This window comes from Falco biarmicus, chromosome Z (assembly GCF_023638135.1).
Source record: "Falco biarmicus isolate bFalBia1 chromosome Z, bFalBia1.pri, whole genome shotgun sequence".
In the NCBI taxonomy this organism is placed as follows: Eukaryota; Metazoa; Chordata; class Aves; order Falconiformes; family Falconidae; genus Falco; species Falco biarmicus.
Window position 1 is genome coordinate 1,800,030 of NC_079311.1, and position 25,490 is coordinate 1,825,519.

The 25,490-nt window shown below is 41.2% G+C and overlaps 1 protein-coding gene across 2 annotated transcripts in view; it reads left to right on the top strand.

Moving 5' to 3' along the window:
- Window positions 1–16,872: 16,872 nt before the first annotated feature.
- ATG10 (autophagy related 10) overlaps window positions 16,873–25,490 on the top strand; it is a 90,103-nt gene continuing 81,485 nt past the window's right edge. The window contains exons 1-3 of one of the 2 annotated variants that reach the window (XM_056324120.1): window positions 16,873–16,989; window positions 18,897–19,022; window positions 23,830–23,949. In XM_056324120.1, coding sequence (XP_056180095.1) covers window positions 18,897–19,022; window positions 23,830–23,949 — 246 coding nt within the window. In that variant the 5' untranslated portion in view covers window positions 16,873–16,989. The remainder of the gene's footprint in view (window positions 16,990–18,896; window positions 19,023–23,829; window positions 23,950–25,490) is intronic. The other variant, XM_056324119.1, reaches the window with a different exon arrangement.

Genomic DNA, 25,490 nt, shown 5'->3' on the forward strand with positions numbered 1-25,490 from the left:
GAAAACTGCAGCTTTTCTGAGGAATTATGTTTTAATCGCATAATAAACAACTGTACAGTAAAACTGAGGTCTGTGACAAAAGTCTTAAGATGTCTGAATATAGTGGTATTTGTGCAGGAGTGTTACACATTCCTATAGCTCCGAGTGCTGACATACACCCTGTCACTTCAGATAACAAAAGTAACTCCTCGGCTTGTAGGATAATCCATGCTGGAAAGGGACTTCACAAGGTCTCTAGTCCTACCTTCTGCCCGAAGCAGGGTGGCTTACAAGATCAGAACAGATTGGTCAGGGCTTTTCTCAGTTGGGTCTTGAAATTCTCTGAGGCTGGAGACTGGAGACTGGAAAACCTCTCCAAACAAGCTTGACTGTCCTCATAAGGCAAAATTTTCTGCCAGTATCTAAGCCAGAACTTCTCTTGTTTCAGCCTATGGCCACTGTATTTTTTAAAAGTGTGTTTTAATTGGATTGCAAATTATTATACCTGACTCTCATTGATGACATTTTCAATAAGTACATAATTTCAGCTGTAGCTGAAACTGATTGATGCTAAAAGTGATTTTAGTATGGAGTAGTAAATTCCTATGATTAAAACGTTTCAAATTCCAAACAGAATTGTAACACTAAAATAGAAAAATCACTGGATGATAAAATACGTTTGTTTGCACCATTACTGTAAATGATGAACAATGCAGGTATTCCCCAATGAAAGTAAAACTCAGCAAAATGAATTTAAAAAAAACATTAAACAAGCTCAGATTTGTACAAACTTGTCCTGCACACACCTTCAAGTAATATTATGTACTGCTGTGATCAAAAGAATCATCTGCAGTTTCCATGATACCATCATTTTATGACTGGCATTTCGTATTCTAGCTCATGGATACAAACTTTGAAGAATATGAACAATATCCCATCTAATGACCCTGTGTTTTTTATATTCTCTGTCTCAGCATGCCTGCTTGGTGAGAGGCTTTCTTCTTTCTAACAAGTTTCTCTCAGTACCATTCAAGAGGTTTGTGACATTATTAGTTCACAGTGACAGAAGACATACGTGGCACTGAAGTGCTCATTAAATAAATCAAAAAAAGAGCATAGACTGACTAGGAAGGAGACATTCCCTCACACTGTCAAACTTCTCTCACTCATCCATCCCATTAGGCAGCAGGTCAGGGCTAGAGTAAAGTACATGTAGGGCATGTAGGACAGAAAAGTTCCCGTTGTGGAGTATATGCCTTTTCTAGCATACATTTCTGTGGGTAAAAAGTGAGTCAGAACATTGCAGCATTTCAGGCTACTTCTTTATAAAGCTGCAGGACAAATGATGTCTAAAACACGTAGTGAGACTTGACTGCCTATAACCAGCTGCTATAGATGCTATAGTTGCCTTAAAAAGACTATTCACAAATAGTAGAGGATAAAGGGATCTATACTTACAGGATGGATACATGCTTCAGAGGTAAGACCAAGTGCCAACAGAGTAATGAAGATTATGTTAAGCATTACGCTGTAACCACATGCCCTGGAATGAATGATTGAGCTTCTTAAATGGTCATGCTAATGTTTTTACTTATGAGTTCTTACCTGTAGAGGTATGGTCTCATAATTACTGTAATTACAAGGCTTATGAGTCTCATCAGTCAAATCACCTTGCTCCCTCAAGACATTCTCAAAATTGCTATCTGTCTGATTCCCACACACTAAAAAGGTAATTCTGGAGTGAAGTTTTCAGACTAAAAAAACAACCCAAACAGTCAGAGGAAAGAAATACGCAGCTATGTCGTTCAACCCTTTACACAGTCACAGGTTTCCTTTCTAAGCCCCTGCCACGTCGTCCCCACCATCCACAGCTGAATCACTGAACCCCTCTACCTCGGGTTTGCACACCACAGCATGTACAATTAGGTTCTGGTGACAAGCACCGTTGGTGTAGATTGCTCACACTACGTAGTGAAAATGACTGCTCATAGTTTTCTTAACTGGTATTCGAGTTCATGTCAGGCAAGAGATGGTGATGGAGAAACATCTAGCTGTAGTTCCACTCTTGGTACTCTAATAGCATCAGCTACAGTACTGGGAGCTGCACTAAAGGGGTTACACTGGCACATGTACTCAGGAATCAGGTTGCTGAATATTTCTTGGTTTTTTATTTTTTCTTTAAAATTGTAGAATGGTTTGGGTTGGAGGGGACCTTTAAAGGTCATCTAGTCCAGCCCCCCTGCTGTGGGCACGGACACCGCCCCCCAGCCCAGGCTGCCCCCAGCCCCGTCCAGCCTGGCCTTGAGCCCCCCCAGGGACGGGGCACCCACAGCTGCTCCGGGCAGCCTGGGCCATCTCACCACCCTCACCGTACAGAATTCCTTCCCAGTATCTTACCCAAACCCACCCTCTTCCAGTCTCAAACCGTCGCCCCTCGTCCTGTCACTACAGGCCCTGGTAAAACATCTCTCTCCACCTTTCTCGTAAGCCCCCTTTATGGATCAGGAGCCCACCAGAAGGTCTCCCCGGAGCCTTCTCTTCCCCAGGCCGGACAAGCCCAGCCCTCCCAGCCTGTCCTGACGGGAGAGGTGCTCCAGCCCCCTGACCATCTTCGTGGCCCGGCTCTGGACCCGCTCCAGCAGGTCCGTGTCTGTCCTGTGCCGAGGGCGCCGGGGCTGGGCGCAGCGCTGCCGGGGGGTCTCACCACAGCGGAGCAGAGGGGCAGAGCCCCCTCCCCCGCCTGCTGGCCAGGCTGCGGGTGACGCAGAGCCCGGGGTACAGCCGGCTCTCTGGGCTGCGAGCCACGTTGCTGGGTCATGCTGAGCTTGCCCACCAGCGCCCACAAGTCCTTCTCCTCAGGGCTGCTCTCAATCCGCTGTCCGCCCAGCCTGTGTTTGTGCTTGGGATTGCCCCGACCCACGTGCAGGACCTGGCACTCGGCCTGGTTGAACCTGATGAGGCTCACATGGGCTCACTCCTCCACTGCCCAGCTCCCTCTGGATGGCATCCCTTCCCTCCAGTGAGTCAGCTGCACCACGCAGCCTGGTGTCAGCTGCAGACTTGCTGAGGGTGCGCTCGATCCTGCTGTCTATGTCACTGATGAGGATACTCAACAGTATTGGTCCCAGTATGGACCCTTGAGGGACACCACTCATCACTGGTCTCCACTTGGATGCTGAGCTTACATTGTTGAGTTAGATTGACTGTAACTATCTGGACACAGCCATCCAGCCAGTTCCTTATCCATCCAACAGTCCATCTTTCAAACCCATCTCTCTCCAATTTACAGCAAAGTCTGCGTTCACTTAAGCATCATGTAGAGTTAAGTAGTTCCCCTGGCTATCAATGCAGGAATTATTTAGAATGCAAAAGAAATCTTCTATCCTACAGGGAACAGCTGTATGCTTGATTTTGAAAGTTCAGAATTGCCTTATGGCTAAATATGTGCATGTGTGAAATCCAAAATTTGTGGAGATGGTGGCTGTTTAGCCCCAAAATACAAAAAAGAAAAACAAGAGAATATGTAAAAGAGGAACATAAAGAAATGTATCCTCTTTCACAGTCCCAAAGAATTTGTAAAGAATTATTGTCTTTTGAAAAAATACTGGGTAAATTTTGTATCTAAATTCAATTATTAAAGATACCTTAATTCTGCTTTATGTGCCTAATTACTGCCTTATTGAAACTAACGAGGAGGGGCATCCAATGAAGAGAGAGTATGCTATAAATAGAAATCCCAACTAGAGGGCTGCTAATGGAATCTTCATGATACTGGGTAATGTAAACAAGGAGATAAACTAAAGAAAGTTTTAATAAATGAAATGTAGGGTATTATAACTTTCACTCTCTCAGTGTTATATCTCATTTATGTCTGACTTTACATCATCCATGGAACATTTATAGTTAAACCTGATTTGTGACAACCTGAGATTTATAAATGTCATCCCTTCAGCCTTTTCTGGATTGAGTTGCAGATACTCCATTTCATGAAGTACTAAATGTTTTCTGAAAAAGAACATTAGCTACAGAAGTAACATTGCCTTCTTAGGAGCAGCCAGGGGACTTGAGGGCAACGTGGGTTAGTTTGGACCTTTCATCTCTAAACAAATCCAAATATGGCAAATCTTCAGGTACTTTTTGATTACATAATTCTTAAAAAGTCTCACTCGTATTGTCTGCAGTAGGCCTTTATCTGATGGTATAACCAATAATAATGAGACAGTAGGGACCTAAATCTGGACTTACCTTATAATTGTTGTAATCACTGGGACTGTGAATATGGTTACAGGATTGGGCCCTTAAGTTACTATTTTACAAGGTTTTATTTCCAGTACTTCTGCAACATCTTGCATCTTGTTTCAGATACTGATACAGGAAAAAAAATCATTAAGAAAATAAACATTGTTTGGTAGGAAAACCCTCCCTAAGCTCAATTAAGTATTCTGCTTTTTACTTAATATCATGTCTCAAAATCCTTCAGTTCCAGTGGTCTGGTTATTTTATCATCCTGCCTTCGATACCCTTTTACTCTGAATGATAATGTACATTTTAATAATAATTATGCTTTGATTTTCTATACACCCATGTTTTCACTTGAGTGTCTGAAAGGGCCTAAAGTACTGTTGAGTTAATCTTCCAAACAAGGATTACATTATCATTCTCATCCTCATTCCACTGTTAGATGAAGGTAACAGCAAGAAGCAAGTAACTTGCCAAAGGTAACAGAGAGTGGTAGTGGCAGAGATGGAGGCAGATGTGAGCTAAGAATGGATGACACCACCCTCATCATTATCCCCCAGTAATTCTCCAGTTGATAAAACAGGGTACAGCAGCTGTTTCTCAACTTCTGGATACCTGCAAAGAGCTGTCATCTCCCAGGGCACTAACCACCGCTTTCAGCTGCCTCTGTGTCAAAACATTTTTCTAAAAAAAAGGGAAGATATCTACCAGACAGACAACATTTGGAACTGCTATTGAAAAGGTACATGAAAATAATTTTTATGTAAACAAAATGTGTCCACCCATAAAGCCATGTTGTTTCACTGTGAGCAGGTAAGGGGCCAGGAAAAGTTACAAAGTGCGGTGATAAAGGGGATTAAACAGAAAGTGACCTGGATTTGTGTAAGCCTTCTGGATGGCAAACAAAAGAAACAGGGCTGGGAAAACACAGCACTCCAGTTCTGCTGGGTGGGTCTCATTTGAATTGGTGCTTGGGGGTGCATTCCACTATTGTTAGACACAAAATTACTACCTCTCTGCCCTCTAAATTACAAATCCCGTACAGTATGTATACATTGTACATTAGGGATCTACAATTTAAATTTACATCTTATTTTGGCTTTGCTTCTTGAATTTGGCTGTTTTTGTGAAAATTCCTAGGAAAAGAAATCTGTCTCTTAAACATGATTTAGTTTGAGTCATATCCAGTTAACTCTCAATTATCTGTAGACAATATGTGCCAGATGTGGCCCATTTTGGTACAGAGCTATATGTAAGCTAAATGCTTATAAGCTATATTTTAGCTATATATCAGCTAACACACACCATCACTACCCCCCCCCACTAAATCCACATCAGCTCTGTGCAGATCCAGCCACAAATCTCAGCATTGTCCTCCAGCCACACGGAACATGGGGATGCAGTTGCTTTTCTGATTCTGTGTGGACCTATCCGGCTGACACTGAAATGTAGCTGGTAAATCCGGCCAGTGGGAACCTGATTCCTGCACCATTGCACTGTGCTGCTCTGTGCTCGGGGAGGATGCACTAGCTCTGCAACGTGTACCTGGTCTGCAGGGGTTTGGAGCACCATACAAAAGATACCTGAGAAGTTCAGCAGAAGTCATTTCACCTCCAGTTCTGGGCCTGGGGTGGCTGCACTGGATCTCAGTTATATCCCAGCACGGTCACACGGGTGATTTCAGCCATGCGCCACAGTACCTGGGTTATCTGGGTTTGTCATTCGTCATTCAAAACACCACGACTCCAGATAATGGAGAGTAATGGCTGGACTAAATTAATTCTGACATACCTTCATCGACTTCAGCAGAGTTACATCGGAGGTGAATTTGGCCCATGGATTTCATTGCTATGTTAAGAAGCTGTCAATGCTGTGTACAAATTAGGGGAGCTGACACTGATGAGCTGGTGAAGCTAAAGTGTGTTATTTCACAGTGTTATTAAATAAAACAATCCCATTTCAGTCACAGTCATAGAATCATGGAATAGATCATATAACCATTTAGGCTGGACAAGACCATCAAGTCCAACCATTAACACAACACTGCCAAGTCCACCACTGACCCATGTCCCTAAGTGCCATATCTACACGGTTTTTAAACACCTCCAGGGGCGGTGACTCAACTATCTCCCTGGGCAGCCTGTTCCACTGCTTGACCACCCTTTTGGTGAAGAGTTTTTTCCTAATACCCAATCTAAACCTCTCGTGACACAACTTGAGGCCATTTCCTTTTGTCCTGTTGCTTGATACTTGGGAGAAGAGACTGTCACCCGCCTCGCTACAGCCTCCTGTCCAGCAGCTGTGGGGAGTGCTAAGGTCTCCCCTGAGCTTCCTTTTCTCCAGCCTAAACAGCCCCGGTTCCCTCAGCTGCTCCTCACAGGATTTGCTGTCCTTACCAGCTTCATTGCCCTCTTTGGACACGCTCCGGCACCTCAGTGTCCTCCTTGTGGTGAGGGGCCCAGCCCTGAGCCCAGGGCCCGAGGGGCGGCCGCACCAGTGCCCCGCGCAGGGGGACGGGCACTGCCTGGCCCTGCTGGCCACGCTGCTGCTGACACCGGCCAGGGCGCTGCTGGCCGCCTTGGCCACCTGGGCACGCCGGGGGCTCACGCCCAGCCGGCTGCTGCCCAGCCCCCCCAGGCCCTTTTCCCCCGGCCCTTCCCAGCCCCCTGGCCCAGGCCTGCAGCGCTGCCTGGGGCTGCTGTGACCCAGGGGCAGGGCCCGGCACTCGGCCTTGTTGAACCTCATCAGTTGGCCTTGGCCCATCAGTCCAGCCTGTCCAGTCTGCTCTTCATCCTCGTGTCTTCCTGACTTTCTTTGACTCTTACTGTATTATTTCCCTTATGAAAATGCTGCACATGACTAAAGCAGAATGAGAAGCTCAGGACTGGAAATGGTTTGCATAACCTCTACACCTTCCCTGCGTGAAATATTTTAGTGCAGTGTGACTGTGTTATGAGTAAATAGAACTTCAGCGAATGAAGTAGAGTTGCAGCCTCTTATACCAGGGTAAATTTGGTCACCTCAGTCAGTGCATTTGGGAATCACAGGCAAGAAGTAAGAAATTCCAAGGTGAGTGTTAGGAGGAAAAAAAGTGTGCCAAGATTGCAAGATAACTTATTTTGAAATTCTGCTGACACTGGTTTGAAGGACTGGACCCCTTTTTTTTGTGCTCATTTCTGTGGTGGCAATCATCAGCAGTTTCAGGGTCAGGAAATTATTCCCGCGTCATTCAAAGTATCATCTTACTTGATATACGCAATGATTTTATGCAGCCATTCTGCCAGTTAAACTATGTCTGAATAAATGTACAGTTTTTTCTGGGGAGAAAAAAAATTACAAACTGGATTTGGTAATATCTCAGTAATTCAATGGCTGATTTTAATTTTGAAGTTCTGGTAAATTTCTGGACTATGTAATTCAAGCAATTCAATTCAAAGTGGCCTTTGGCCTTGTCCAAATAGGGATAAACAAAAGCATGAGTGTCGTATATTAGCTTACGTTAGTCAACAGAGAATTTTATGAGGTCTAGTACAGAGATGGCATTTTAGCACATGCTAACAGTCAGTTGCTCAGGGCTTACTTTTATCAGGATGGCTTCTGATTTTTTCCAGTCTTAGCAACTGACGTATATTTTTCAGGGAACAAGAATTTCCTTTGTCAGTTAGAAATGATGAAGAAACAAACTTAGCAGACTGACTCCTGAACTCTCCATTGATAGCCTTTCCTTCCACTGGGCCTCTAAAAATCTTATTTGCATATCCTGATGAAAACCCCATCACTGGGGGAAATGGCGGTTTTGTCTTGCATTCTGAAGCAATCAGTACATTTATAATTTTGGCAGTAAGTTTGGAATACAGGACTCATGACCATAAAAGATGATGTGTTAGGATCACACATCATGTGTGATCATAGGAGTATAATAAAATAAATGTAATTTTAGAACATTCTTACCATGCTGACGCTATTCACGTGCTAGATTTCTCACAAATGGAAGAAAGAGGTATAGTAAAAATACTGAGTTAGAGGCCATGATGTTATATTGATGATGACAATAAAGTATGGGGCTTTTCTCCAGCGCTTTACATCAAACTAGATAAACACTCTTCCCCGCCCCCCCCCCCCCCCCCCCCCCCCCCCATCCCCCCATTTCTGTGACAGGCACTTCAAAATAAGAATAGGTGACTATACCATTTGGAAGGTTGAACAAGTGGTGAACAGTCCAGCTGTTCAGAAAATAAGAACCAACAACTGACAATGTGTTTGAGAAACAATACCAAGTGAGGAGTACAGGAGGTGGACTTGGCAGCTATGGAAAGGAATTGGCAACAGAAAGTAAAACCCTAAGAGACAGCCTGGTTGGTGAGATGAAGGGCTCACGTAGCTGACTAGTCTGCCTCTGGTAACAGCAGCAGCAGAGGTCATTTCAGGGAAGAAAGCGAGCCTAGGCGCTTCTTCGGTCCGCTCCTTGCCATCCACAGTTGCTGTATTAGGAACAGCAGAGAGTAATAAAACTTTTGAAAGCCCTAACTTCAGGGACAAGAGGCCTGAAGGAGAACAGTGTAGTCACCGAGTGTATCCACAGCGGATTTCGTTGACTACCAGATCTACGGTGGTTAGTGCAAGGGCTGTGCCAGTGCAAACCCATCCCATTCCTTGCTGTACACAGCTGTACTTACTGGGTTTGGAAATCCTGTGGACACCTTCAGCCTTGGCATGGAGAGAGGCCAACACACTTGACCTTCTGCTTGGCCCAGCGCAACAGACGTAACAGGTATCAGGAAAGGCAGATAGGGGGCTCGCCAGGCGGCAAACAATTCTGACTCCACCTGCCTGTAGCTACTGCTTTCTCTGTTGCATATTACAGTTAAGTTCAGTGGTTTAGATTACTTTGTTTCTGCAGCCATTTAGCTTATACTTTGAAAAGTTACTTTGAACTGGTAACAGAAAGATCATCACTAGGCTATGCACCTGCACTTGAGAGATACTTAATAACATTTCTTCCAAGTAAACTTGTAAATTACTTGGTGAAGTATCTCCAATCCATTCATAAACTTACAGTAGTGTTAACAGGCGTACTTTCTGACAGCACAAACCAGTTTAATTTCAGTAATGTAGGTCCATGTTCAGAGCCTAGTGAATGTTTTTTAGGATATAGAAGTCTAGAGTCATGTCCAAAACTTTTTACCTAGCTGATATCAGAAGTGATTTTCACAGCATCTGTGTGTCTTCAGTCACCCAGATGCACACTGTTCCACTGTTTCACTGCTACATATATAACTGGTTTTCCTCTTGGGACCTGTGTAGTTAGGGAAGGATTTCATAAGAGGTCTTTAATAAGATTTCATAAAGGTCTTTAATAAGAGAAATTAGTTGTTACAAAAGTAACAGGGAGTAGTAATACTCCATGGGTAACATGCTACTGGGAAGGAGTTTGACTGTGAGCTTAAGCACTAGGGTTCATTACTTGGTGTCACAGGCCTTACCATATTTCCCACATTGCTGTTCAAAACACCATCCTTGTCATCCATCAAGACTTTACTGAGCTAGAGTGCATTGCTCTTTTGGCTGGCGTAACTTTTTAAGGACAAACTGGGTGCATCTGCACTCCCTTCATATCTCCAGAGCTATCTGGGACCTCATTCAGCTACAAAAGTGTTTGTCTCTGAAAGCCATTTATTTCCTCTTTTGCAGCTGCAAGGGGATAAATACAGTTTTGCAAAGCAAAATAAAAACCAAGAAACAAACTAATTCCTGGAAAGACACCTATGACGATCCCCAGAAATTCTGAAATCAAACATGTAGATCATATAAATCCCTAGTGTGCAGGATGTTGTGTGCATACAATGCTGTGACACGAATAACATACATGAAGTCAAACTTGCTGGGATACAGAATGCGCTGAACTATACATAAATACTTTTTAACAGGCATGATCTTGTTGGCTGTACATTAAATGCTCAGAGGGGGTTCCATGGCAAGAAAAGGGTGTAGCATGGATTGGAAAAAAGCCTCGAAGGGATTATTTCAGCCACTGAGTGACCATAAAGGAAAGTTTGTCTCCTGAAATGAGGAAAGGTGCTTGCCTTTCTTTCACTTAGCTGCAGCATCAGTGCAGGTAAGACTAATACCCTGATTCAAATTGCAGGCAGGGTTCAGAGTATATTTTGCCTTGCACCTCAACAGAACTTGTTAAGAATGAAGTGCAAAAGAGTTACTGGCATATACCCCTTGGATGAGGGTGCACACCTGCGGTCAGGAATTTGCCATGATAGACAAGATCAGCTCTTGATCCTGTCATAGAATCATAGAATCATTTAGGTTGGGAAAGACCTTTAAGATCAAGTCCAACCATTAATGTAGCACTGCCAAATCCACCACTAAACTGTGTCCCTAAGTGCCACATCTACACAGCTTTTAAATATCTCTAGGGATGGTGACTCAACCACCTCCCTGCGCAGCCTGTTCCAGTGCTTGACCACCCTTTTGGTGAAGACATTTTTCCTAATATCCAATCTGAACCTTCACTGGTGCATCTTGAGGCCAGGCCAGGCAGATTTCCAGCCACTCTTACCCAACGCTAGCGTTGCCTTGGCTTGTTGTGATCCCAGTGCAGGACCCAGCACTTCTTCTGGAATCTCATACAATTGGCCTCAGCCCATCAGCACAGCCTGCCCAGGTCCCTCAGCAGAGCCTCCTGCCCTCAAGCAGATCAACACTCCAGCCGAGCTTGGTGTTGTCTGCAAACTGACTGAGGGTGCACTCGGTCCCCTTGCCCAGATCATTGGTAAAGATATTGAACAGGACTGGCCCCAGTACTGAGCCCTGGGCACACCACTTGTGACTGGCTGCCAACTGGATGTAACTCCATTCACCAACACTCTTTGGGTCCAGCCATCCATACAGTTATTCACTGAGCAAAAAGTACACCCATCCGAGCCACAAGCAGCCAGTTTCTCCAGCAGAATGCTGTGGGAAGCAGTGTCAAAGGCTTTAATAAAGTCTAGGTAGACAACATCCACAGCCTTTCCCTCATCCACTAAGCAGGTCACGCTTTTGCCCTCTCCCATACAACAACTCCTTGGTAGCTGCATGTTGGTCAGGTTGGTCAGAAAGAGGTGCCCAAACAGAGTATCTTAATAAATATGGATGGGTGTTAGATTTGTGTTAAGACTTCTACCAGATTAACTAAAAAACAACATTTTTTTAAAGTGATGTTCTATGCATTTTGGTGGAATTTGAATTCTTGTCACTATTCATTTGTGCAAAAGTATCTGCCTCATAATAACAGGAATTCACCTGCAATTTTGACTAATGATCAGTAACATCATGTGATGTCTGCTTCTACTTGTATTAATTCTTGCTTGACTTCTAAATGAACAATTTCTTCATAATATTTTTCTCTGCAAAAATGATAGTGGAAGGTGCAAGCTTCTTTTATTTTTTTTTCCCCTCAGTTTTGGGTAGTTTCTGCTGTTGAATTACCTTACCAAAAAATGTACAATCTGCCATTCTTCATTCAGGAAGAAGTTCTCCCTCATTCTTCAACTTGGTCACTCTCCTTAAATAATAGAGTTCTTAACTTTTACAATAAACCTTCAAGTTAAACTCTGAGTCTTTCCTCTACACAGGGCAGATGATAATTGGTCTGCTCTTGCCTGTCATTTCTCATCCAGGCAGCTTTCCTCTTGACCTTTCTATCTATCATCCAAGGAAAATATTCTCCAAACCTAGATCTACATGTCACATTATATAATTTTGGGCTCATAATATTTTGTAGGAATCAAGAATAAAATCCTATTTTCCCACCAGCAATATCTGTGTGTCTTCACTCTCTTCAGTGTTAATTAACGAGCTGCTAATTTTATATGTGGGTCTGCAGACCTATACCAGATGAATAACTGGAACAATTTACTCTGGAGTTTAGCAGTAGGCTTTATGTTATGTACTTTGTATGTGTACAATGAATCATAGTTCTGATCTAGCTAACAACCGGAATAAAAATATTTCACCATCCCACTTTGAACTGGTTTCTGATTTGCTGATTTTAGCAAACTGGACAGTGGTAGCATAGGTTTTCTGGTTTAATAAAACAAGAGAGACAGACGCTAACTTGCTTATTTACTGCTATTATATATATTTACTATAGGTTCTTATAGTATTCTTTTATCGTACTTTCATATAATCCTGTTCTAATGACCTTTGCTCCATCATCTGCAGTTATATTTTAATGCTGTTTTGACCATGAACTTGTAATCTGATTTCAAAATTTATCTTTCTTTATCAATTAGTCCTCCTCATTACTCTCAAAATCCCCCAAATCCAATTTCCCTGCTTAGGAACAAATTTTTTAGGCCTTCAACTGCTATTATCTTTTATATTAATGACCTGGGTATTTCATATGTAGCCTGTCTCAAGCTGATTTCCATATGTCTTGGTCTAATAAGGAAAAAACCAAACCAAAACAAAGGAAATTCATGAACAGAACATGAATAGCAGTAACAGAAAGAGAAAACAAATGAAAAAAACCCCAACACCAACCTTGAAGCCTGAAAGAAGAATTAAACTTTTAGATAAAATAAGTAGAAAGAAGTAGGAAAAATTGCTGAAAACAGAAGGTGGCAACAATTGCTGCATTAATGCTAGTACTTTCTTCAGTGCTGGTTGGTAGCTGCTGGAGTGGAATAAAAATACACATGAAAAATGAATGCTGTTTGTATACCTCTTGGTTTGTTTCCTTTTGAACTTTCTCTCAGAACTATCACAGGGCCCAAGAGCAGGTATGCGGAAGGCACAGACCATGCGTCTGCAAAATTCAGCTCCATTCGCCAGCCTAACACAGTCACCACAGCCTTCAACAGTTTAATTAATTCCCCCTTTTTTGCCAGCAAAAGGAAAATAACACTACTTGTCTACTTCATAAGAGCACTGTAATAGTACAGCGATTACTGGAAGATAAGGTTTGTTAACAATTTTGAAATAGTAACTCTCCACCTACCAAGATCTAGCTGGGAATTTTCAACTATCAAGTCTCCTAAACAAACAAGGCAAAAGAATGTAAAATACGTTACTTTTAATTATTATTATTTATTATTTGTGCAGAATCTCCATAAGCACTGTTAATTTAATAACAGATTATTACGACATTTGAATTAAGCGATCAGCCATGGTGAATAGTTGCTAATATCAACTTCAGCTGGAATGAAATCCACCATTTAACTTCTGCTGAGGTTGCCTGTATATACAATCCTTCTCAAACTGTAGATAGGGTATGTTTGATGCTGTGACTATATCAGCACAGCAAATGAAGAAACTATTTGTTATCGTACAAATGATAAGTTGGGTTTGAACATGCTGTCTGATAGCCTTATGAGACATTTTCGCAAGCATTTCGGTTTGGCTATACCATTTCTTATTTGGCTTATTTAGCAATATTCTTTTATTGTCAAACTTTGGGACCCAGGTACTGCCAGGTACTGGCCATAACAGATTTTCATCTCTTTTTGTTTAGCAACATTGCTCAGCATTGAAAATGAAAATTAAGAGTAATGAAAAAACAAAAGCAGAAGGAATAGCATTAGAATTACTGTGAATTGCTCAGGATCCAAACCACACTAAGGAGGATTTGTGAAACTGGATTTAGTACATTAATACAATAGTACATTGTATTAATTCTATCAGCCTGAGAGCTGTAATGTTAACTTTTTTCTTTGGACAGTAGAATGTTGCCTGAACTGCATGGTTTTGGTCATGCAATGAGTTTTGGTCAAAACTGTGTTTCCTGGGACCAAAAAACAGAACAAAGAGATGAAAAAGACCTTTTAGAGATCATTCAGTTCACTGCCTGGCTGATGGACTATTATCCATGATCTTTATTTAGTTCAGTTCTAAAATTCCCAAACAACAAAGGTCTTACAACAACTGTAGTTTACACTCAAAAATTATCAATATGTGATAATATATCAAAAACGACCAATATGTGATAATGTATAAACAACCAACAATACGTGATAACAATATTAATCTACATAGTATATTAATATTTTGAATAAAACAAACTGGTCCCATGACCTATTATGCATTTGTTTGAAGTATATAAACATCTAAGTAGTGACACAAGGAGCAGGACTATTAAAATGCTTTTGTATAGCAGAGACGAGATGGAAACCTGAGGCATTTATGCAGAGTATGGGCAAAAGAAGGAAGAGAAAGGAGAGAAACCCCCATAAAGGAACTTCTTGTCAAGTAATTTTAGAACTATAGCAAATGCATTTCCCTTGATAAAGTGGCACTCAGAGCAACTTACTGAAATGCCCTGGCAACAATACTGGAGATGACCAAGATGATACCAGATGCTGTAAGAATATACCATGAATCCGACCTGTTCTGCAGACAGACAAAAAGGGAAATGGTCAAAGAAAACTGAAACTATTATCCCAAGTTTGTCAATAGCAGAGCCAAGATTAGAATCCACCTCTAGTAGGTACAGTTTCCTCCCTACACAGAGATATATATAGTATTTCTGTTAGCAATAATGTATGGATACTAACAATTTATCAAAGTTAAGTATTTTAGATCTTAACTTCTGCAACACAAAGAGTTAGTGACGCTTGACATTAGGAAGCCAGCAAGTCCTTAAAGAGGATATTCAGGTCAACAATTTATTATTTTTAATAATACCTAATTACTTCAGATTGTATATGTTGAGTTTAAGATCCATAGATAATATTGCTTGTTTGTGACACTCCAGCAGTATAGCTAAAGCCTATACTCTTTAATAATTACAACCATGTTGAGATCCTGGATGTCCTTGTCCTTGATTATAACGGGGGCTGTGTACTCACAATTTTAAATAAAGTAAATGGATCTGAATATACGAAAACTATGGCTTAATGTTCTGGAAACTACCAGTCGTGGTGACTCCTTTGGTAACTTCAATGCAAAATCAGGGCCCTATCAGCCGCTTTTTAAATGAGCTATGTCTTAAACCTGATGATTCTTTCCCTAAGAAAATCCAGAGAGGCAGTAACAAAGCTAAAATTAGAAATCAGGAGCTGTAGCTTCCAAGGGAATGCACATTACGTGACATTTTTTCAATACCACAGGCATTTTCTGTTAGTGAAAAAGACTTACAGAATATACTCCACAATGTAAAAATCTTCCTTCGAAACTCAGTGTTGGATGACAACAATGGTGTTTATTTACCAAATTTTAAACCCCTAACATTTAAAAGAAACAGTGGAGAACAATATAAATAATTAATTCTGATGACTAAATAACGACTATAGCATCACAACTTGTAGTTACAATGGTATCACCAAAGCTATGCAACTGCTTTAAAAAATAATACATGCAGTCAAAACAGTAATCTGTGGAGGTACCATAATTTGTTCAAAGCACATCATGCAGTTAATCATTCTCCAGAATACCTTCATGAAACAAAACTTTGCTTATATATACACCCGATGCTGAAAGCTACAGACTTGGGTGGAACATTTCATTGTTCACAGAGAGTGGTGAAAACCATCTGTAAATACAAATCATGGCACATATTTGAAGAATGCATCTGCTAACAGCCAAAATACAGAAAATGGAATTTTAAGAACAAAGAGAAATTATTTATCTCAGGAATATTCCAGCAAAAAGTTTTGGCCCCTGTGAGCTCTCCACACCCAGCAAATCACAAGCAAATTAGGAACTGCACAGTTGGAAAACGTCACATTACAACCAGCTAGAGCAAAGCACCATTTGCATCTGGAGGTTCCCACTGAGGAGTATGGTCTCCAAAAGCTGATGGGATAGCTCTTGTTTACTCTTAACGCAACAATCATAAACCTCTTTAAAATAATGGTTTACAGCTGAACAGGTAAAGCCAACATTTTACATTCCACTTAAGTCTACTGAAATGCAGTGTGCTCTGCAGATACTACGGTTTGGATAGCTTAGTCATGCCAGACAAGACTTTACCACTGAGAAATATAGGGTTTAACAGACTTGTAAATTTGAAAATAATTCTTCTAACATTTGCGTAGCAAAGCAGCCTCTGTGCACCTACCACATTCTCAGTTCTAAGAGCAATTGCAAAGGCAACACAGCTGGGTCACAAAATGAGCACTGGGCATACGCTGGGCATCTCCTGGGAACAGCTCCGGGCCACGCTGTGGGGGACGACCTGCATTTGTCCTCATTTTCATCCAGACAACCGTATAACCGACCACTTCGGATTACTCTTCTACTGACCCCCATGTTGAGTTACAAGACAGTGCTTAGGTGACCAGCCATTTCAACTTCATGTTACCCCCTCCTCACCTTCGACAGGGAAAAGTAGTAACGTTACATATCTACATGGTAGGGGAAGAAGGGCAATTAAGTTGGCGAAACCGATTAGAAACATTGAGATAAAAACTGGCACTGCCGAACTCCTGGAAGACGGCCAGCCTGAACTACCGTTATCTCGGTCTAATATTTTTTGGGGGCGGTAGGTGGAGGCGGGCAGCAGTCCTGGGCGAACGGAGGGCCCTTCCAGAGGCTTGCTGGAAACGCCCACGCCCGACCGACTCATACATCGCCTCACACAGCGGCTACGCAAGGCCAGAGGCCGGCGGGGGCAGCCGATCCACACCCGGCGCCGCCCGCCACAGCTTCCCGCCCCGCGCGGCTGCGAAGGGCGCCTCCCGCTGCCCCGGCCCGCGGCAATGCGCATGCGCTGTGGGCGAGTGTGCGGCGCGGAGCTGGAGGGAGAAGGAGGAGGAGGAGGAGGAGGAGGGCGGCACGGTACGTGGAGGGCGGTGCGGTGGGGCTGCTCGCTCCCACTTTCCCCTGCACCCTTCTGTGGCGCCGTGTCCTCGGAGCTGCGTCCCCGTTTCCCTCCGTTCGCGGCTTGCGCCGGGCCTCGCCGCGCCTCGCCTCAGGCGGGACGGGGGCGCCCGCGCCTCCGCCCGGGCCCCGCCGCTGCCTTACCCCCGCGCACGGTGCTGCCGGTGGGCGCCACCTACCTGCCCCGGTCGGCGGGACCCGGCGGGGGACGTGAGGGGGCGAGGGCCAGGGGCACCCGCCCGGCGGGGCGGGAGGGGCTCGGCAGGCACGGAGGAGGCGGCCTGGCCTTGCGGCCGCCCGTGGCCAGTGGGACAGTCGGTTCGGGTCTGCTCGCCGCTCTTCGGGGTAGTTTACAGAAAGGAAGAAAGGGAGGTGCGCTGCACAGGTGCCCGCAGCCTGGTATCCCTTCACAGCCGCTCACTTCCTAAAGCACGTAACTCTCCTGAAAACGTGTGTGAGAGATACGCACTCATTACGTGCCCGTGCCGCAGTTTTGCAGTCTGTCGTCTGGACTGGGGAATTTGAGTATCACAGAAACATTTATAGTGTCGGTTTTCCACGTTTCCTCTTTTTTGACATGCTGATAGCACAAACAGTAACTGGGGCTTGGGTTAACTGCCATTGAAAATAATTTATGTTCAAGTGCTAGATAATTTATGTCATGGGCAGGCAGGATGATGTTGTGATGCAGGGCCGGATCCTGAAAAATAACAAACATTGTATGAGGTGCTGTGCCCTTTGTATTTCTTGTTAGGAAAAGGTGTGCTCTAGGTGTAATAGTTACTGAATATTTGTGGTGCTGCAGTGATGCCTGATGTCTATGAACATATCGAAACAGCTACATCGAAAATGATACATCTTTTTTGAAAGGGGTAAAAAACTAAAAACTGGCCAGATTTTCTGAGAGAATCTTTCTGTTAAGACCCTGGGAGGACAACATTTGAGGGGCAGGGAAGGTGATCATTTGAAGCGGGCTATAACCCCCTGAAGCCATGTTGGCCTGCTGGCATGAGAAGGAACAGTTGCATTAGCTGGACTCTGGCCATCGTGAAGGCTCTGAGGCCACAAACACTACAGTTGTTAAGCTCCTGTGAGCCATTCAGTTTCCCCAACAGAAAGATGCTAGGCCCATGGAAGTAGCCCACAGGTGGATTCAGGTTTCTGGTCGCCAGTTGAACCATACTGCTAAGGAAGCATATGTCAAAACTACAGTACTGTGTGTCCAGTTGTGGGCTCCCCAGTACAAAAAAGACAATGCCATACTGGAGCAAGTCCAGTGATGGGCCACAAAGATGATTATGTGTGTCTGACATGTGAGTTGAGGCTGAGAGAGCTGGGATTTTTCAGCCTGGAGAAAAGACAGGTCAGTGGGATCTTATAAATGTATATAAATACATGATAGGAGGGAGTAAAGAAGATGGAGCCAGACGTTTTTTAGTACTATGCAGGAAAAGCACAAGAGGCAATGAGCACAAATGATACATTAATTATTTTCATTTAAACAGAAGAAAAATTATGTATGGCTATGGTAATTGAACACTGGAACAGGTTCCCTACAGAGGTTGTGGTGTCTCCATCCTTGGAGATAACCAAAAGCCAACTGCAGATGATCCTGAGCAACCTGCTCTGGTTGACCCTACTTGAACAGAGGGATTGGACTAGACAAATCTCCAGAGGTTCCTTCCAACCTCGCCAATCTATGATTCTCTAATGTACTTGTAGAAATGTGTCTTTGTTTTACCTAAAGAAACTGGTTTGTTTTTTTCCCCAGTGCTTTGTTGTTTTACTATTCAGTTGCTGTAAAGCAGTGAAAGTTTTTAGTGTTCATTTTATCTGTCATTAGTAATACTTGGTTTGCTCTGCAGATGTCCTGTAGCATGGCTGGTGAAGAGGACTTTGTTTTGGAAGAAAAAAGATTCAAGCAGTACTGTGAAGAATTTATTAAACGTTCACAGCAAATAGGAGATGGTTGGGAGTGGAGAACTACCAAGGTAAAATAATCATAGTGGTACTTTTTAGGTACCGTTGCTGGCATTTTCTGACATTTTTGAGCTGTTGAGAACACCACAAGCTGAAACATCCTTCAGGGGAGTTTACAACATGTGAAATAAATGGCATTTTACACAGCTGGTCCAAAACCAAAATAGTGCATAGGTGGTTTATATGAGGATTTAGGCCAGTACATGTATTGAACAGGGTTTGTGAATTCAGAAACTGCTGGGATAGTCTAGTGCCGCTTATGTAACAGAGGTGTAGGACTACCTGAGGTGATTTCGATCTTGATCAGAAAATGTCTCTTAAGGCATTATGCAGTCTTCATTTTCAGAATTTCCAATGATGGGAAAACAGTCTCAGCTCTTGACAAGACTTTTGAATGGTTGGCTATGCTTAAAATTAAACTATTTAAAAAAACCCAAAACACTGTTACTTCTAAATTTAACTGCCCAGCTTAATCTTCCAGCCATTGGTAGTTACACCTTGTCTGCTAAGGTGAGGAGCCGCCTTTTATTAGAATTCTCCCTGTTTTGGGACTTCAGTTTCAGACCTTAACCTTGTCATTGTAAAAGCAAAACATGTTGAGCTCCCTGACTGTTAGATGTTTTCTAGTATTTTAATCATCCTTGTGGATCTCCTTTGAATACTGTCCAGTATATGAAAATCCTTTCTCAGCTGTGAGCAGAACTAGACAATGAATGTGCTATCACTGTGAAATTCAAACCTTCCTACTCTGGGCAAGTGCTTGTGGTTATATATTGAAGGATAACTTTAAACCTTTAAGCTAAAACAGTACATAGTCTTTGTTCTAGATGTGTGACTTCATGTTTTGTATTAAAATACATGTTAGTTGCATACAGCAACCTGAACAATCTGTCTGTATTAATCATCAGTCCTTATTATTTGCTGCTTCCCCGTAATTTTCAAACCTCACCAACAATAATTACATATTGTTTCTAGGTCATTAATCAAAATTTTAAATAGCATGGGGCCAAGACTAGTCCCACAGGACACCATTAGAATCATTTCTTTTATGATCATTCTCTATTTTTTAAGTTACACTTGAAATCTATGAATTAATCATTTTTTCATTTGTTAGTGTATGTCAGATTAGTGTGGGATTATTTTAGTTTTTTAATTTCTGCTGATGGAATCAATAGTTGAGCATATATTGTTACAACTTTTATGCTTATCAACCAAACACGTATTTTTAAGTTACCTGACAAAGTCTATTTTTCTTAAAAAATAACTACATTTATTGAATATATTTCTACCCAGTATATAAAAATAGATAGATTTATGCTGGCTTTGTCCAAAGTTCAGTTGAACTTCCACAGTGCTCGAAGACTTAAATAAGATCAGCATTTCTTACATACTGATTTAAAAATATCTAATGATAGCCATTTCATGCTAGTGTCCAGCTTAACCACTGCTGTACTAAAACCTTTGTAATAGTTATGGGTTATGGCTACGTGATTTGTGTTTGTTCTGTAATAGCAGAAAGATTTTGAATACTTGCTTTTTCTACTTTGTATGCTTCTGTTATTTTCCATCTATTAGTAAATTCACACTGTTTTAGGATTTCATTTTGCCACGCTTTTTTTGATGGGTGAGCAATATAGGTTTTCGTAGGTTTATTTGCTTCTCTGACCAGTTTTCTGTATTGGATGGTTTGGAATACTCATTATTATCTGTGTATTACTTCTTTGTGCTGTAGAAAATTTACTGCTATAGCTTCCCTGGCTTCCCCTGCTGCCACTTTAATTAGTGGTTTCCCATGCTTTCATGAATTTTGGGGAGAAAAACCATGCTTGTACCATTTTGAAATGCAGGAAGTCTCAGGGTAAATGTATGCCATCATTTCTAGATAAGTCATTGTCCATTAGCATTTGTAACCCTTTCATCACTGATGAAACAGAATTGCAGTAAGAAGCAGGATTTTGGCTTAGATGCATTCTGTTTAGAAGTCTTTAAAAGACTGCAAATATTAGCCAAGTGTTACAATGCACCCTTTCTTACAGGCAACCATTTGAAACTTTAGATTTCAGTCCAAGGTTATATTTGTGCGGATTTATTCAACAAAGAAAGATGCTTTAAGCCTCTATTGGGAATTTAATACGTGGGTCAAAGTTTGAACTTACTGTGAAATAGGAAGCTTTGCTGGAAATAGCAGAATGAGGTAGATTTTTGTTCTCACGTATAAAAAAAATGTAAGAATCTTTTTTTTTTTTAATTGGTGACTCCATGATTTCAGTGTGTGATAAAAACCTGACTATTGAGACCATCCTTTTATAGTGTGTAGTCTGGGAAGGAAGCTTTTTGTTAACAAGATGTCTCATTGTCTTTTTGTGGTTTTTTGTTGTTTTTTTTTTTTTTTACCAACATATGTGTTGTGGGTAATTTTGCTGATGTAATGCACTTGGATCTCATTCCTCATTCCATACTCACGTGAATACACCCATTGATAGCAATAAGACCACACAAGTAAACCAGTAGAACTGTGTTCTTGTGTTCCCATGTTTTCTGTAGAGATTAAATTTAGATGATGAAATACTCATTGTTTTGGTGGAGCTGGATCTTGTGGCATAAGTTCACATGGGCAAAGCAGAACACTGTATTTACAACTGTGAGTGAAATGTTCTAAACTATGTTATTTTTATAAACTGTGTTGGTGGGTTTTTTTTCCCCAAGAAGAAAGCGGTAAAAAATCCAAGAGCACCTCTGCTGTCGGACCTGATGGAGCTAAACTTGGGTGCTGTGTTCAGGGATGGATAGCTAAATCAGGGTGTGAAGGCTGTCCCGTGTTTGTTTTCTGCTTTATGTATTTCATATCTAGTTAGGTTAATCTAAGTAATCATATCAAAGGCTTTATTAGTTCACTTTTGTTTATGATGCTCACAAGACAGCTGGAATAGAAATGGACTCCCTTTCCACATTTAATGAGATCAAAGTCCTTGTTAAAGTATCGATTTATTTACAGGGGTGGAAGTGTACAAGATACGTGACACTACAGGGAGTGCAACAGGAAGGGTGCTTCTCTTTCTTGCTACCTCTCCTCTAGCCTTTGACATACAGCTCTCAAATGCAGAGACTGCTAACTTCATGTTTGTGTCTATCCATAGATATTTTTTCATGGCACTCAAATACTACAGAATTTAAAGGCAATGGAGCTTGGCTCTTTTATGCTGACAGGACGAACTGGTTCGGGGAGGTGAACGTTACATCCAGCCCTTCTCTGGCAAAGCTCATTGTGCCTGGGGGCGTTTACCTCTGTGGGTGGCGGTAGTACTTCGCTGCTTGTAGGGAGATAAATACCTATGCAGGTCGCTTTGCTCTTGCTGACACTCCCTTGAAGCTGCAGGAGAGACTTGAGAGTGAGAAAAGTGGCTTTGGTATCACCACGTTAAGCTTAATTTTTTTGTCACTGTTGCATAATTCTTCACTGCACAGGTTGCAGTTGATACTGCAGCTAGAACATCCAGCACAGTTTGGCGTATTCATGCTTTTGATGAGATTTAGTGAGAAAATAAGGCATGTGGTAGGAGAAGTTATGAGCAAGGTAATTGCTCATAGTATGATTCATGCTTGAAAATTCATGGACAAAAATACATGTAGCGACCATTACTGTTTTTTATGTGTGAAACTCATAAGAACAAAGCAAACAAGTAGCCCATAGTGATTTTGGAGGTACATATATTCTATACTGTCCTTGAAAAGAGAGAACTAGTGTGTCAGAATAAAACCTATGTTGATTGAAAGGTCAGAATACATGAGATAAACTGTCAGCAATGACAGATTAACCGGAGTTGAATTATAGTTAAATTTGCAGCCTTGTCAAGCAGCTTAGTGTTACAGTAATGAATTTTATATAGAGACTGTTTTGAATAGAATCCTTTTTCATCAGATGTTCCACATGTGCTTTCTATGTTTCTCTAAAATAAAACATAATGAAACAGCTAATAAACCCCTGATTTATTTGTTTCCTTTGAGAAATAAGTTCTTAACGTGCAACTACTGATCTTTGTGTTGTGCATACTCTTTTCTCCCTTTCAGAGTGTATGTTCTTCCAGTGATCAGTTATTAAACTTTTTTTCTCTTCTAATTAAAAAAAAATAATGTTTATGTATGTGTGTGGATAGTCAGGTCAGCAAGGGGGAAAAGCTCCTAAAACCTTCTCCTGCCACTCTGAAATTGCACAAGGGTCTTTTACAACAGTAGACCATGCGGCCTGGGAAGCAGAATGATAAAAAGGGAACTGGAAGAAGGTACAGCTTTCTCTTACCTTTGGCCCTCAGAGGTGATTAAGAGAAGGGAACAAACTGTGACTGCACACATAAGTTCTGAAGTGTCTTGTTTAAACGAGTTTTTTTGGTTTTTTTGAGGACTTTGATGGGAGCGAACTGAGCAAAAATAAACCAATCTAGCAAGAATTGGGAAGTTTATACTGGGGTGAATTCATTGCTTGAAATAGGTAAAAAATGTTAATAGCTGTTCCTCTCTTCATGACCTTAGTGAGCTGTCTTCCAGTTCTCTGGCACTCATCCTGATCTCCAGGTAGCAGTTGTCTTATTCAATTAGTAGCTATATTAAATTTTATTTTTACTGTTCAGGTGTTTGACTTCCTTTAACACCAAGAACTAGTGCAAAATACCTGTGAGAAGATACTGAGAAGCAATGCAGTCATTGGTGCCTATAAAAAGACTTGGAGCTTATGCCTAAATAGCATGCTCTGTTTATTTTCTAGAACAGTGATGGCATTTAGCATTTTGGTTACAGAAAATATTTTTTGTTTTCTGAACACAGGACCTTGGTGATGGTTATCTTAGTAAAACACACTACCAAGTAAGAAACAGAAACATCCCACCAGATCTCAAGGAGAAAAACAATGATAACTGTGAACAAATGTTATGTACACATGTTGAAGTAAGTACACATTTTAGACTTTTGTGTTTATAAAATAAATAATTTTCAGAATTTTGAAAAAATACTATACTATTAAATTATGTCCCTCCAGAAGGATTACAGAACTTAAGTTAGCAGTGGCTGTTAATTTTTCTTCCTACAGTTGTACTTGTTCAGTTTCATAGCTATATTGGTGATGAAAACTGGGAGGAAATGCAAAGGCTCCAGCATTTTTTATATATGTATTTTCCTCACTGAAGGATAATGTTTGTTTGCATGTTGATTCACTAACATTAAGGAAACTTGCCTTTTCTGGACAAAGAGTAAGCATCAAGGTTTAATTATTTTAGAGATAAATATTAAAACACAGAAAACTTCTTGAGGATAATATTATTTTGAAGTGATATTTACTGAGTAAGTTACGTTCAAGAGTTTTATACTGGGTGTATGCTTTTTTACTGTGAAACTAACTTAAAATACTGAGCATTTTTTTGAAACTGGTGGTAGGAAATAAAATAGATTTTGTATTCTTGAAGGAGAGTAAACTTTCTTCCAGAAAATGAAAACCATTCATTAAACTCAGGGTGAGCTTATCTGAATAATTATTTGCTTGTTTGATTCTGTGTTAAGACTTCCAGTTTACTGACTAATCAAGATATAAACAGTAGAAATTCACTCCCTTGTTATGTTGTTATCGTAAATACAAAAAGAAAGCTTAGATTATAATTGACTGAAAACAGTGTGTTCTATATATTATAAACTGTTGAGTAGATGGCTATGGAATATTTTTCAGTTACCTTGTTCTGCATCAATTCCTTTTCCTTTTTCATCAGCACACTGTTGGTTTTTTTTCTCCCACAGAGACTCCGATATGGGGTCTGAAATGAGTATTCTTTTGGCCTAGTTTCGAAGGAAATGGCATTTAAAACAATCATGCTGTCATGTTAGTCTGTAATTTAGTTATTTCTACTGATTTTTTCAGTTCACTGCAGGCTTCAGCTGTATTTTAAAGAGGGGTAGATACCAAAAAGTATTTGTTTCTTAAAAATTTTGTGAAAGCAGTTGGCTGGCTAGATGAGCATTACTTTTACTAGTAGGTAGAAGAATGATCTTTATGTTCTATTTGGCTAGGCAGTGCGTGTACAGAACTGGACTGAAGCAGCACCTTAGTCACTCAGAGTGCCATGATGGACACCTAGGGTTCACATAACATAAGTAAGCTGGAAACAAGACATGGTTCTGTTACCAGTATGGCAACTTTATTCAAACTACTAACAAAAAAAAAAAGAAAAAAGAGAGCGAGAGAAAATTTTACAACTTCATTGCTGATAACACCAGCTTTGATATGAATTGAAATCCATATAATCTTTAGAATCTTTTGCTTGCATATGTTTGATAAGTACCAATTATAAGTATAGTACGTAAGTTATCTGAAGGGTAGCTGAAGCATTTAAAGTGTTCCTTTAATTTAAATTCTAATGCTTCTTAAAATTAAGGCTAATATCAATGCTTCAGAAGTTGTTACTTAATTGTCACTGCAGCAGTGTTTGTATGCTTTTGTC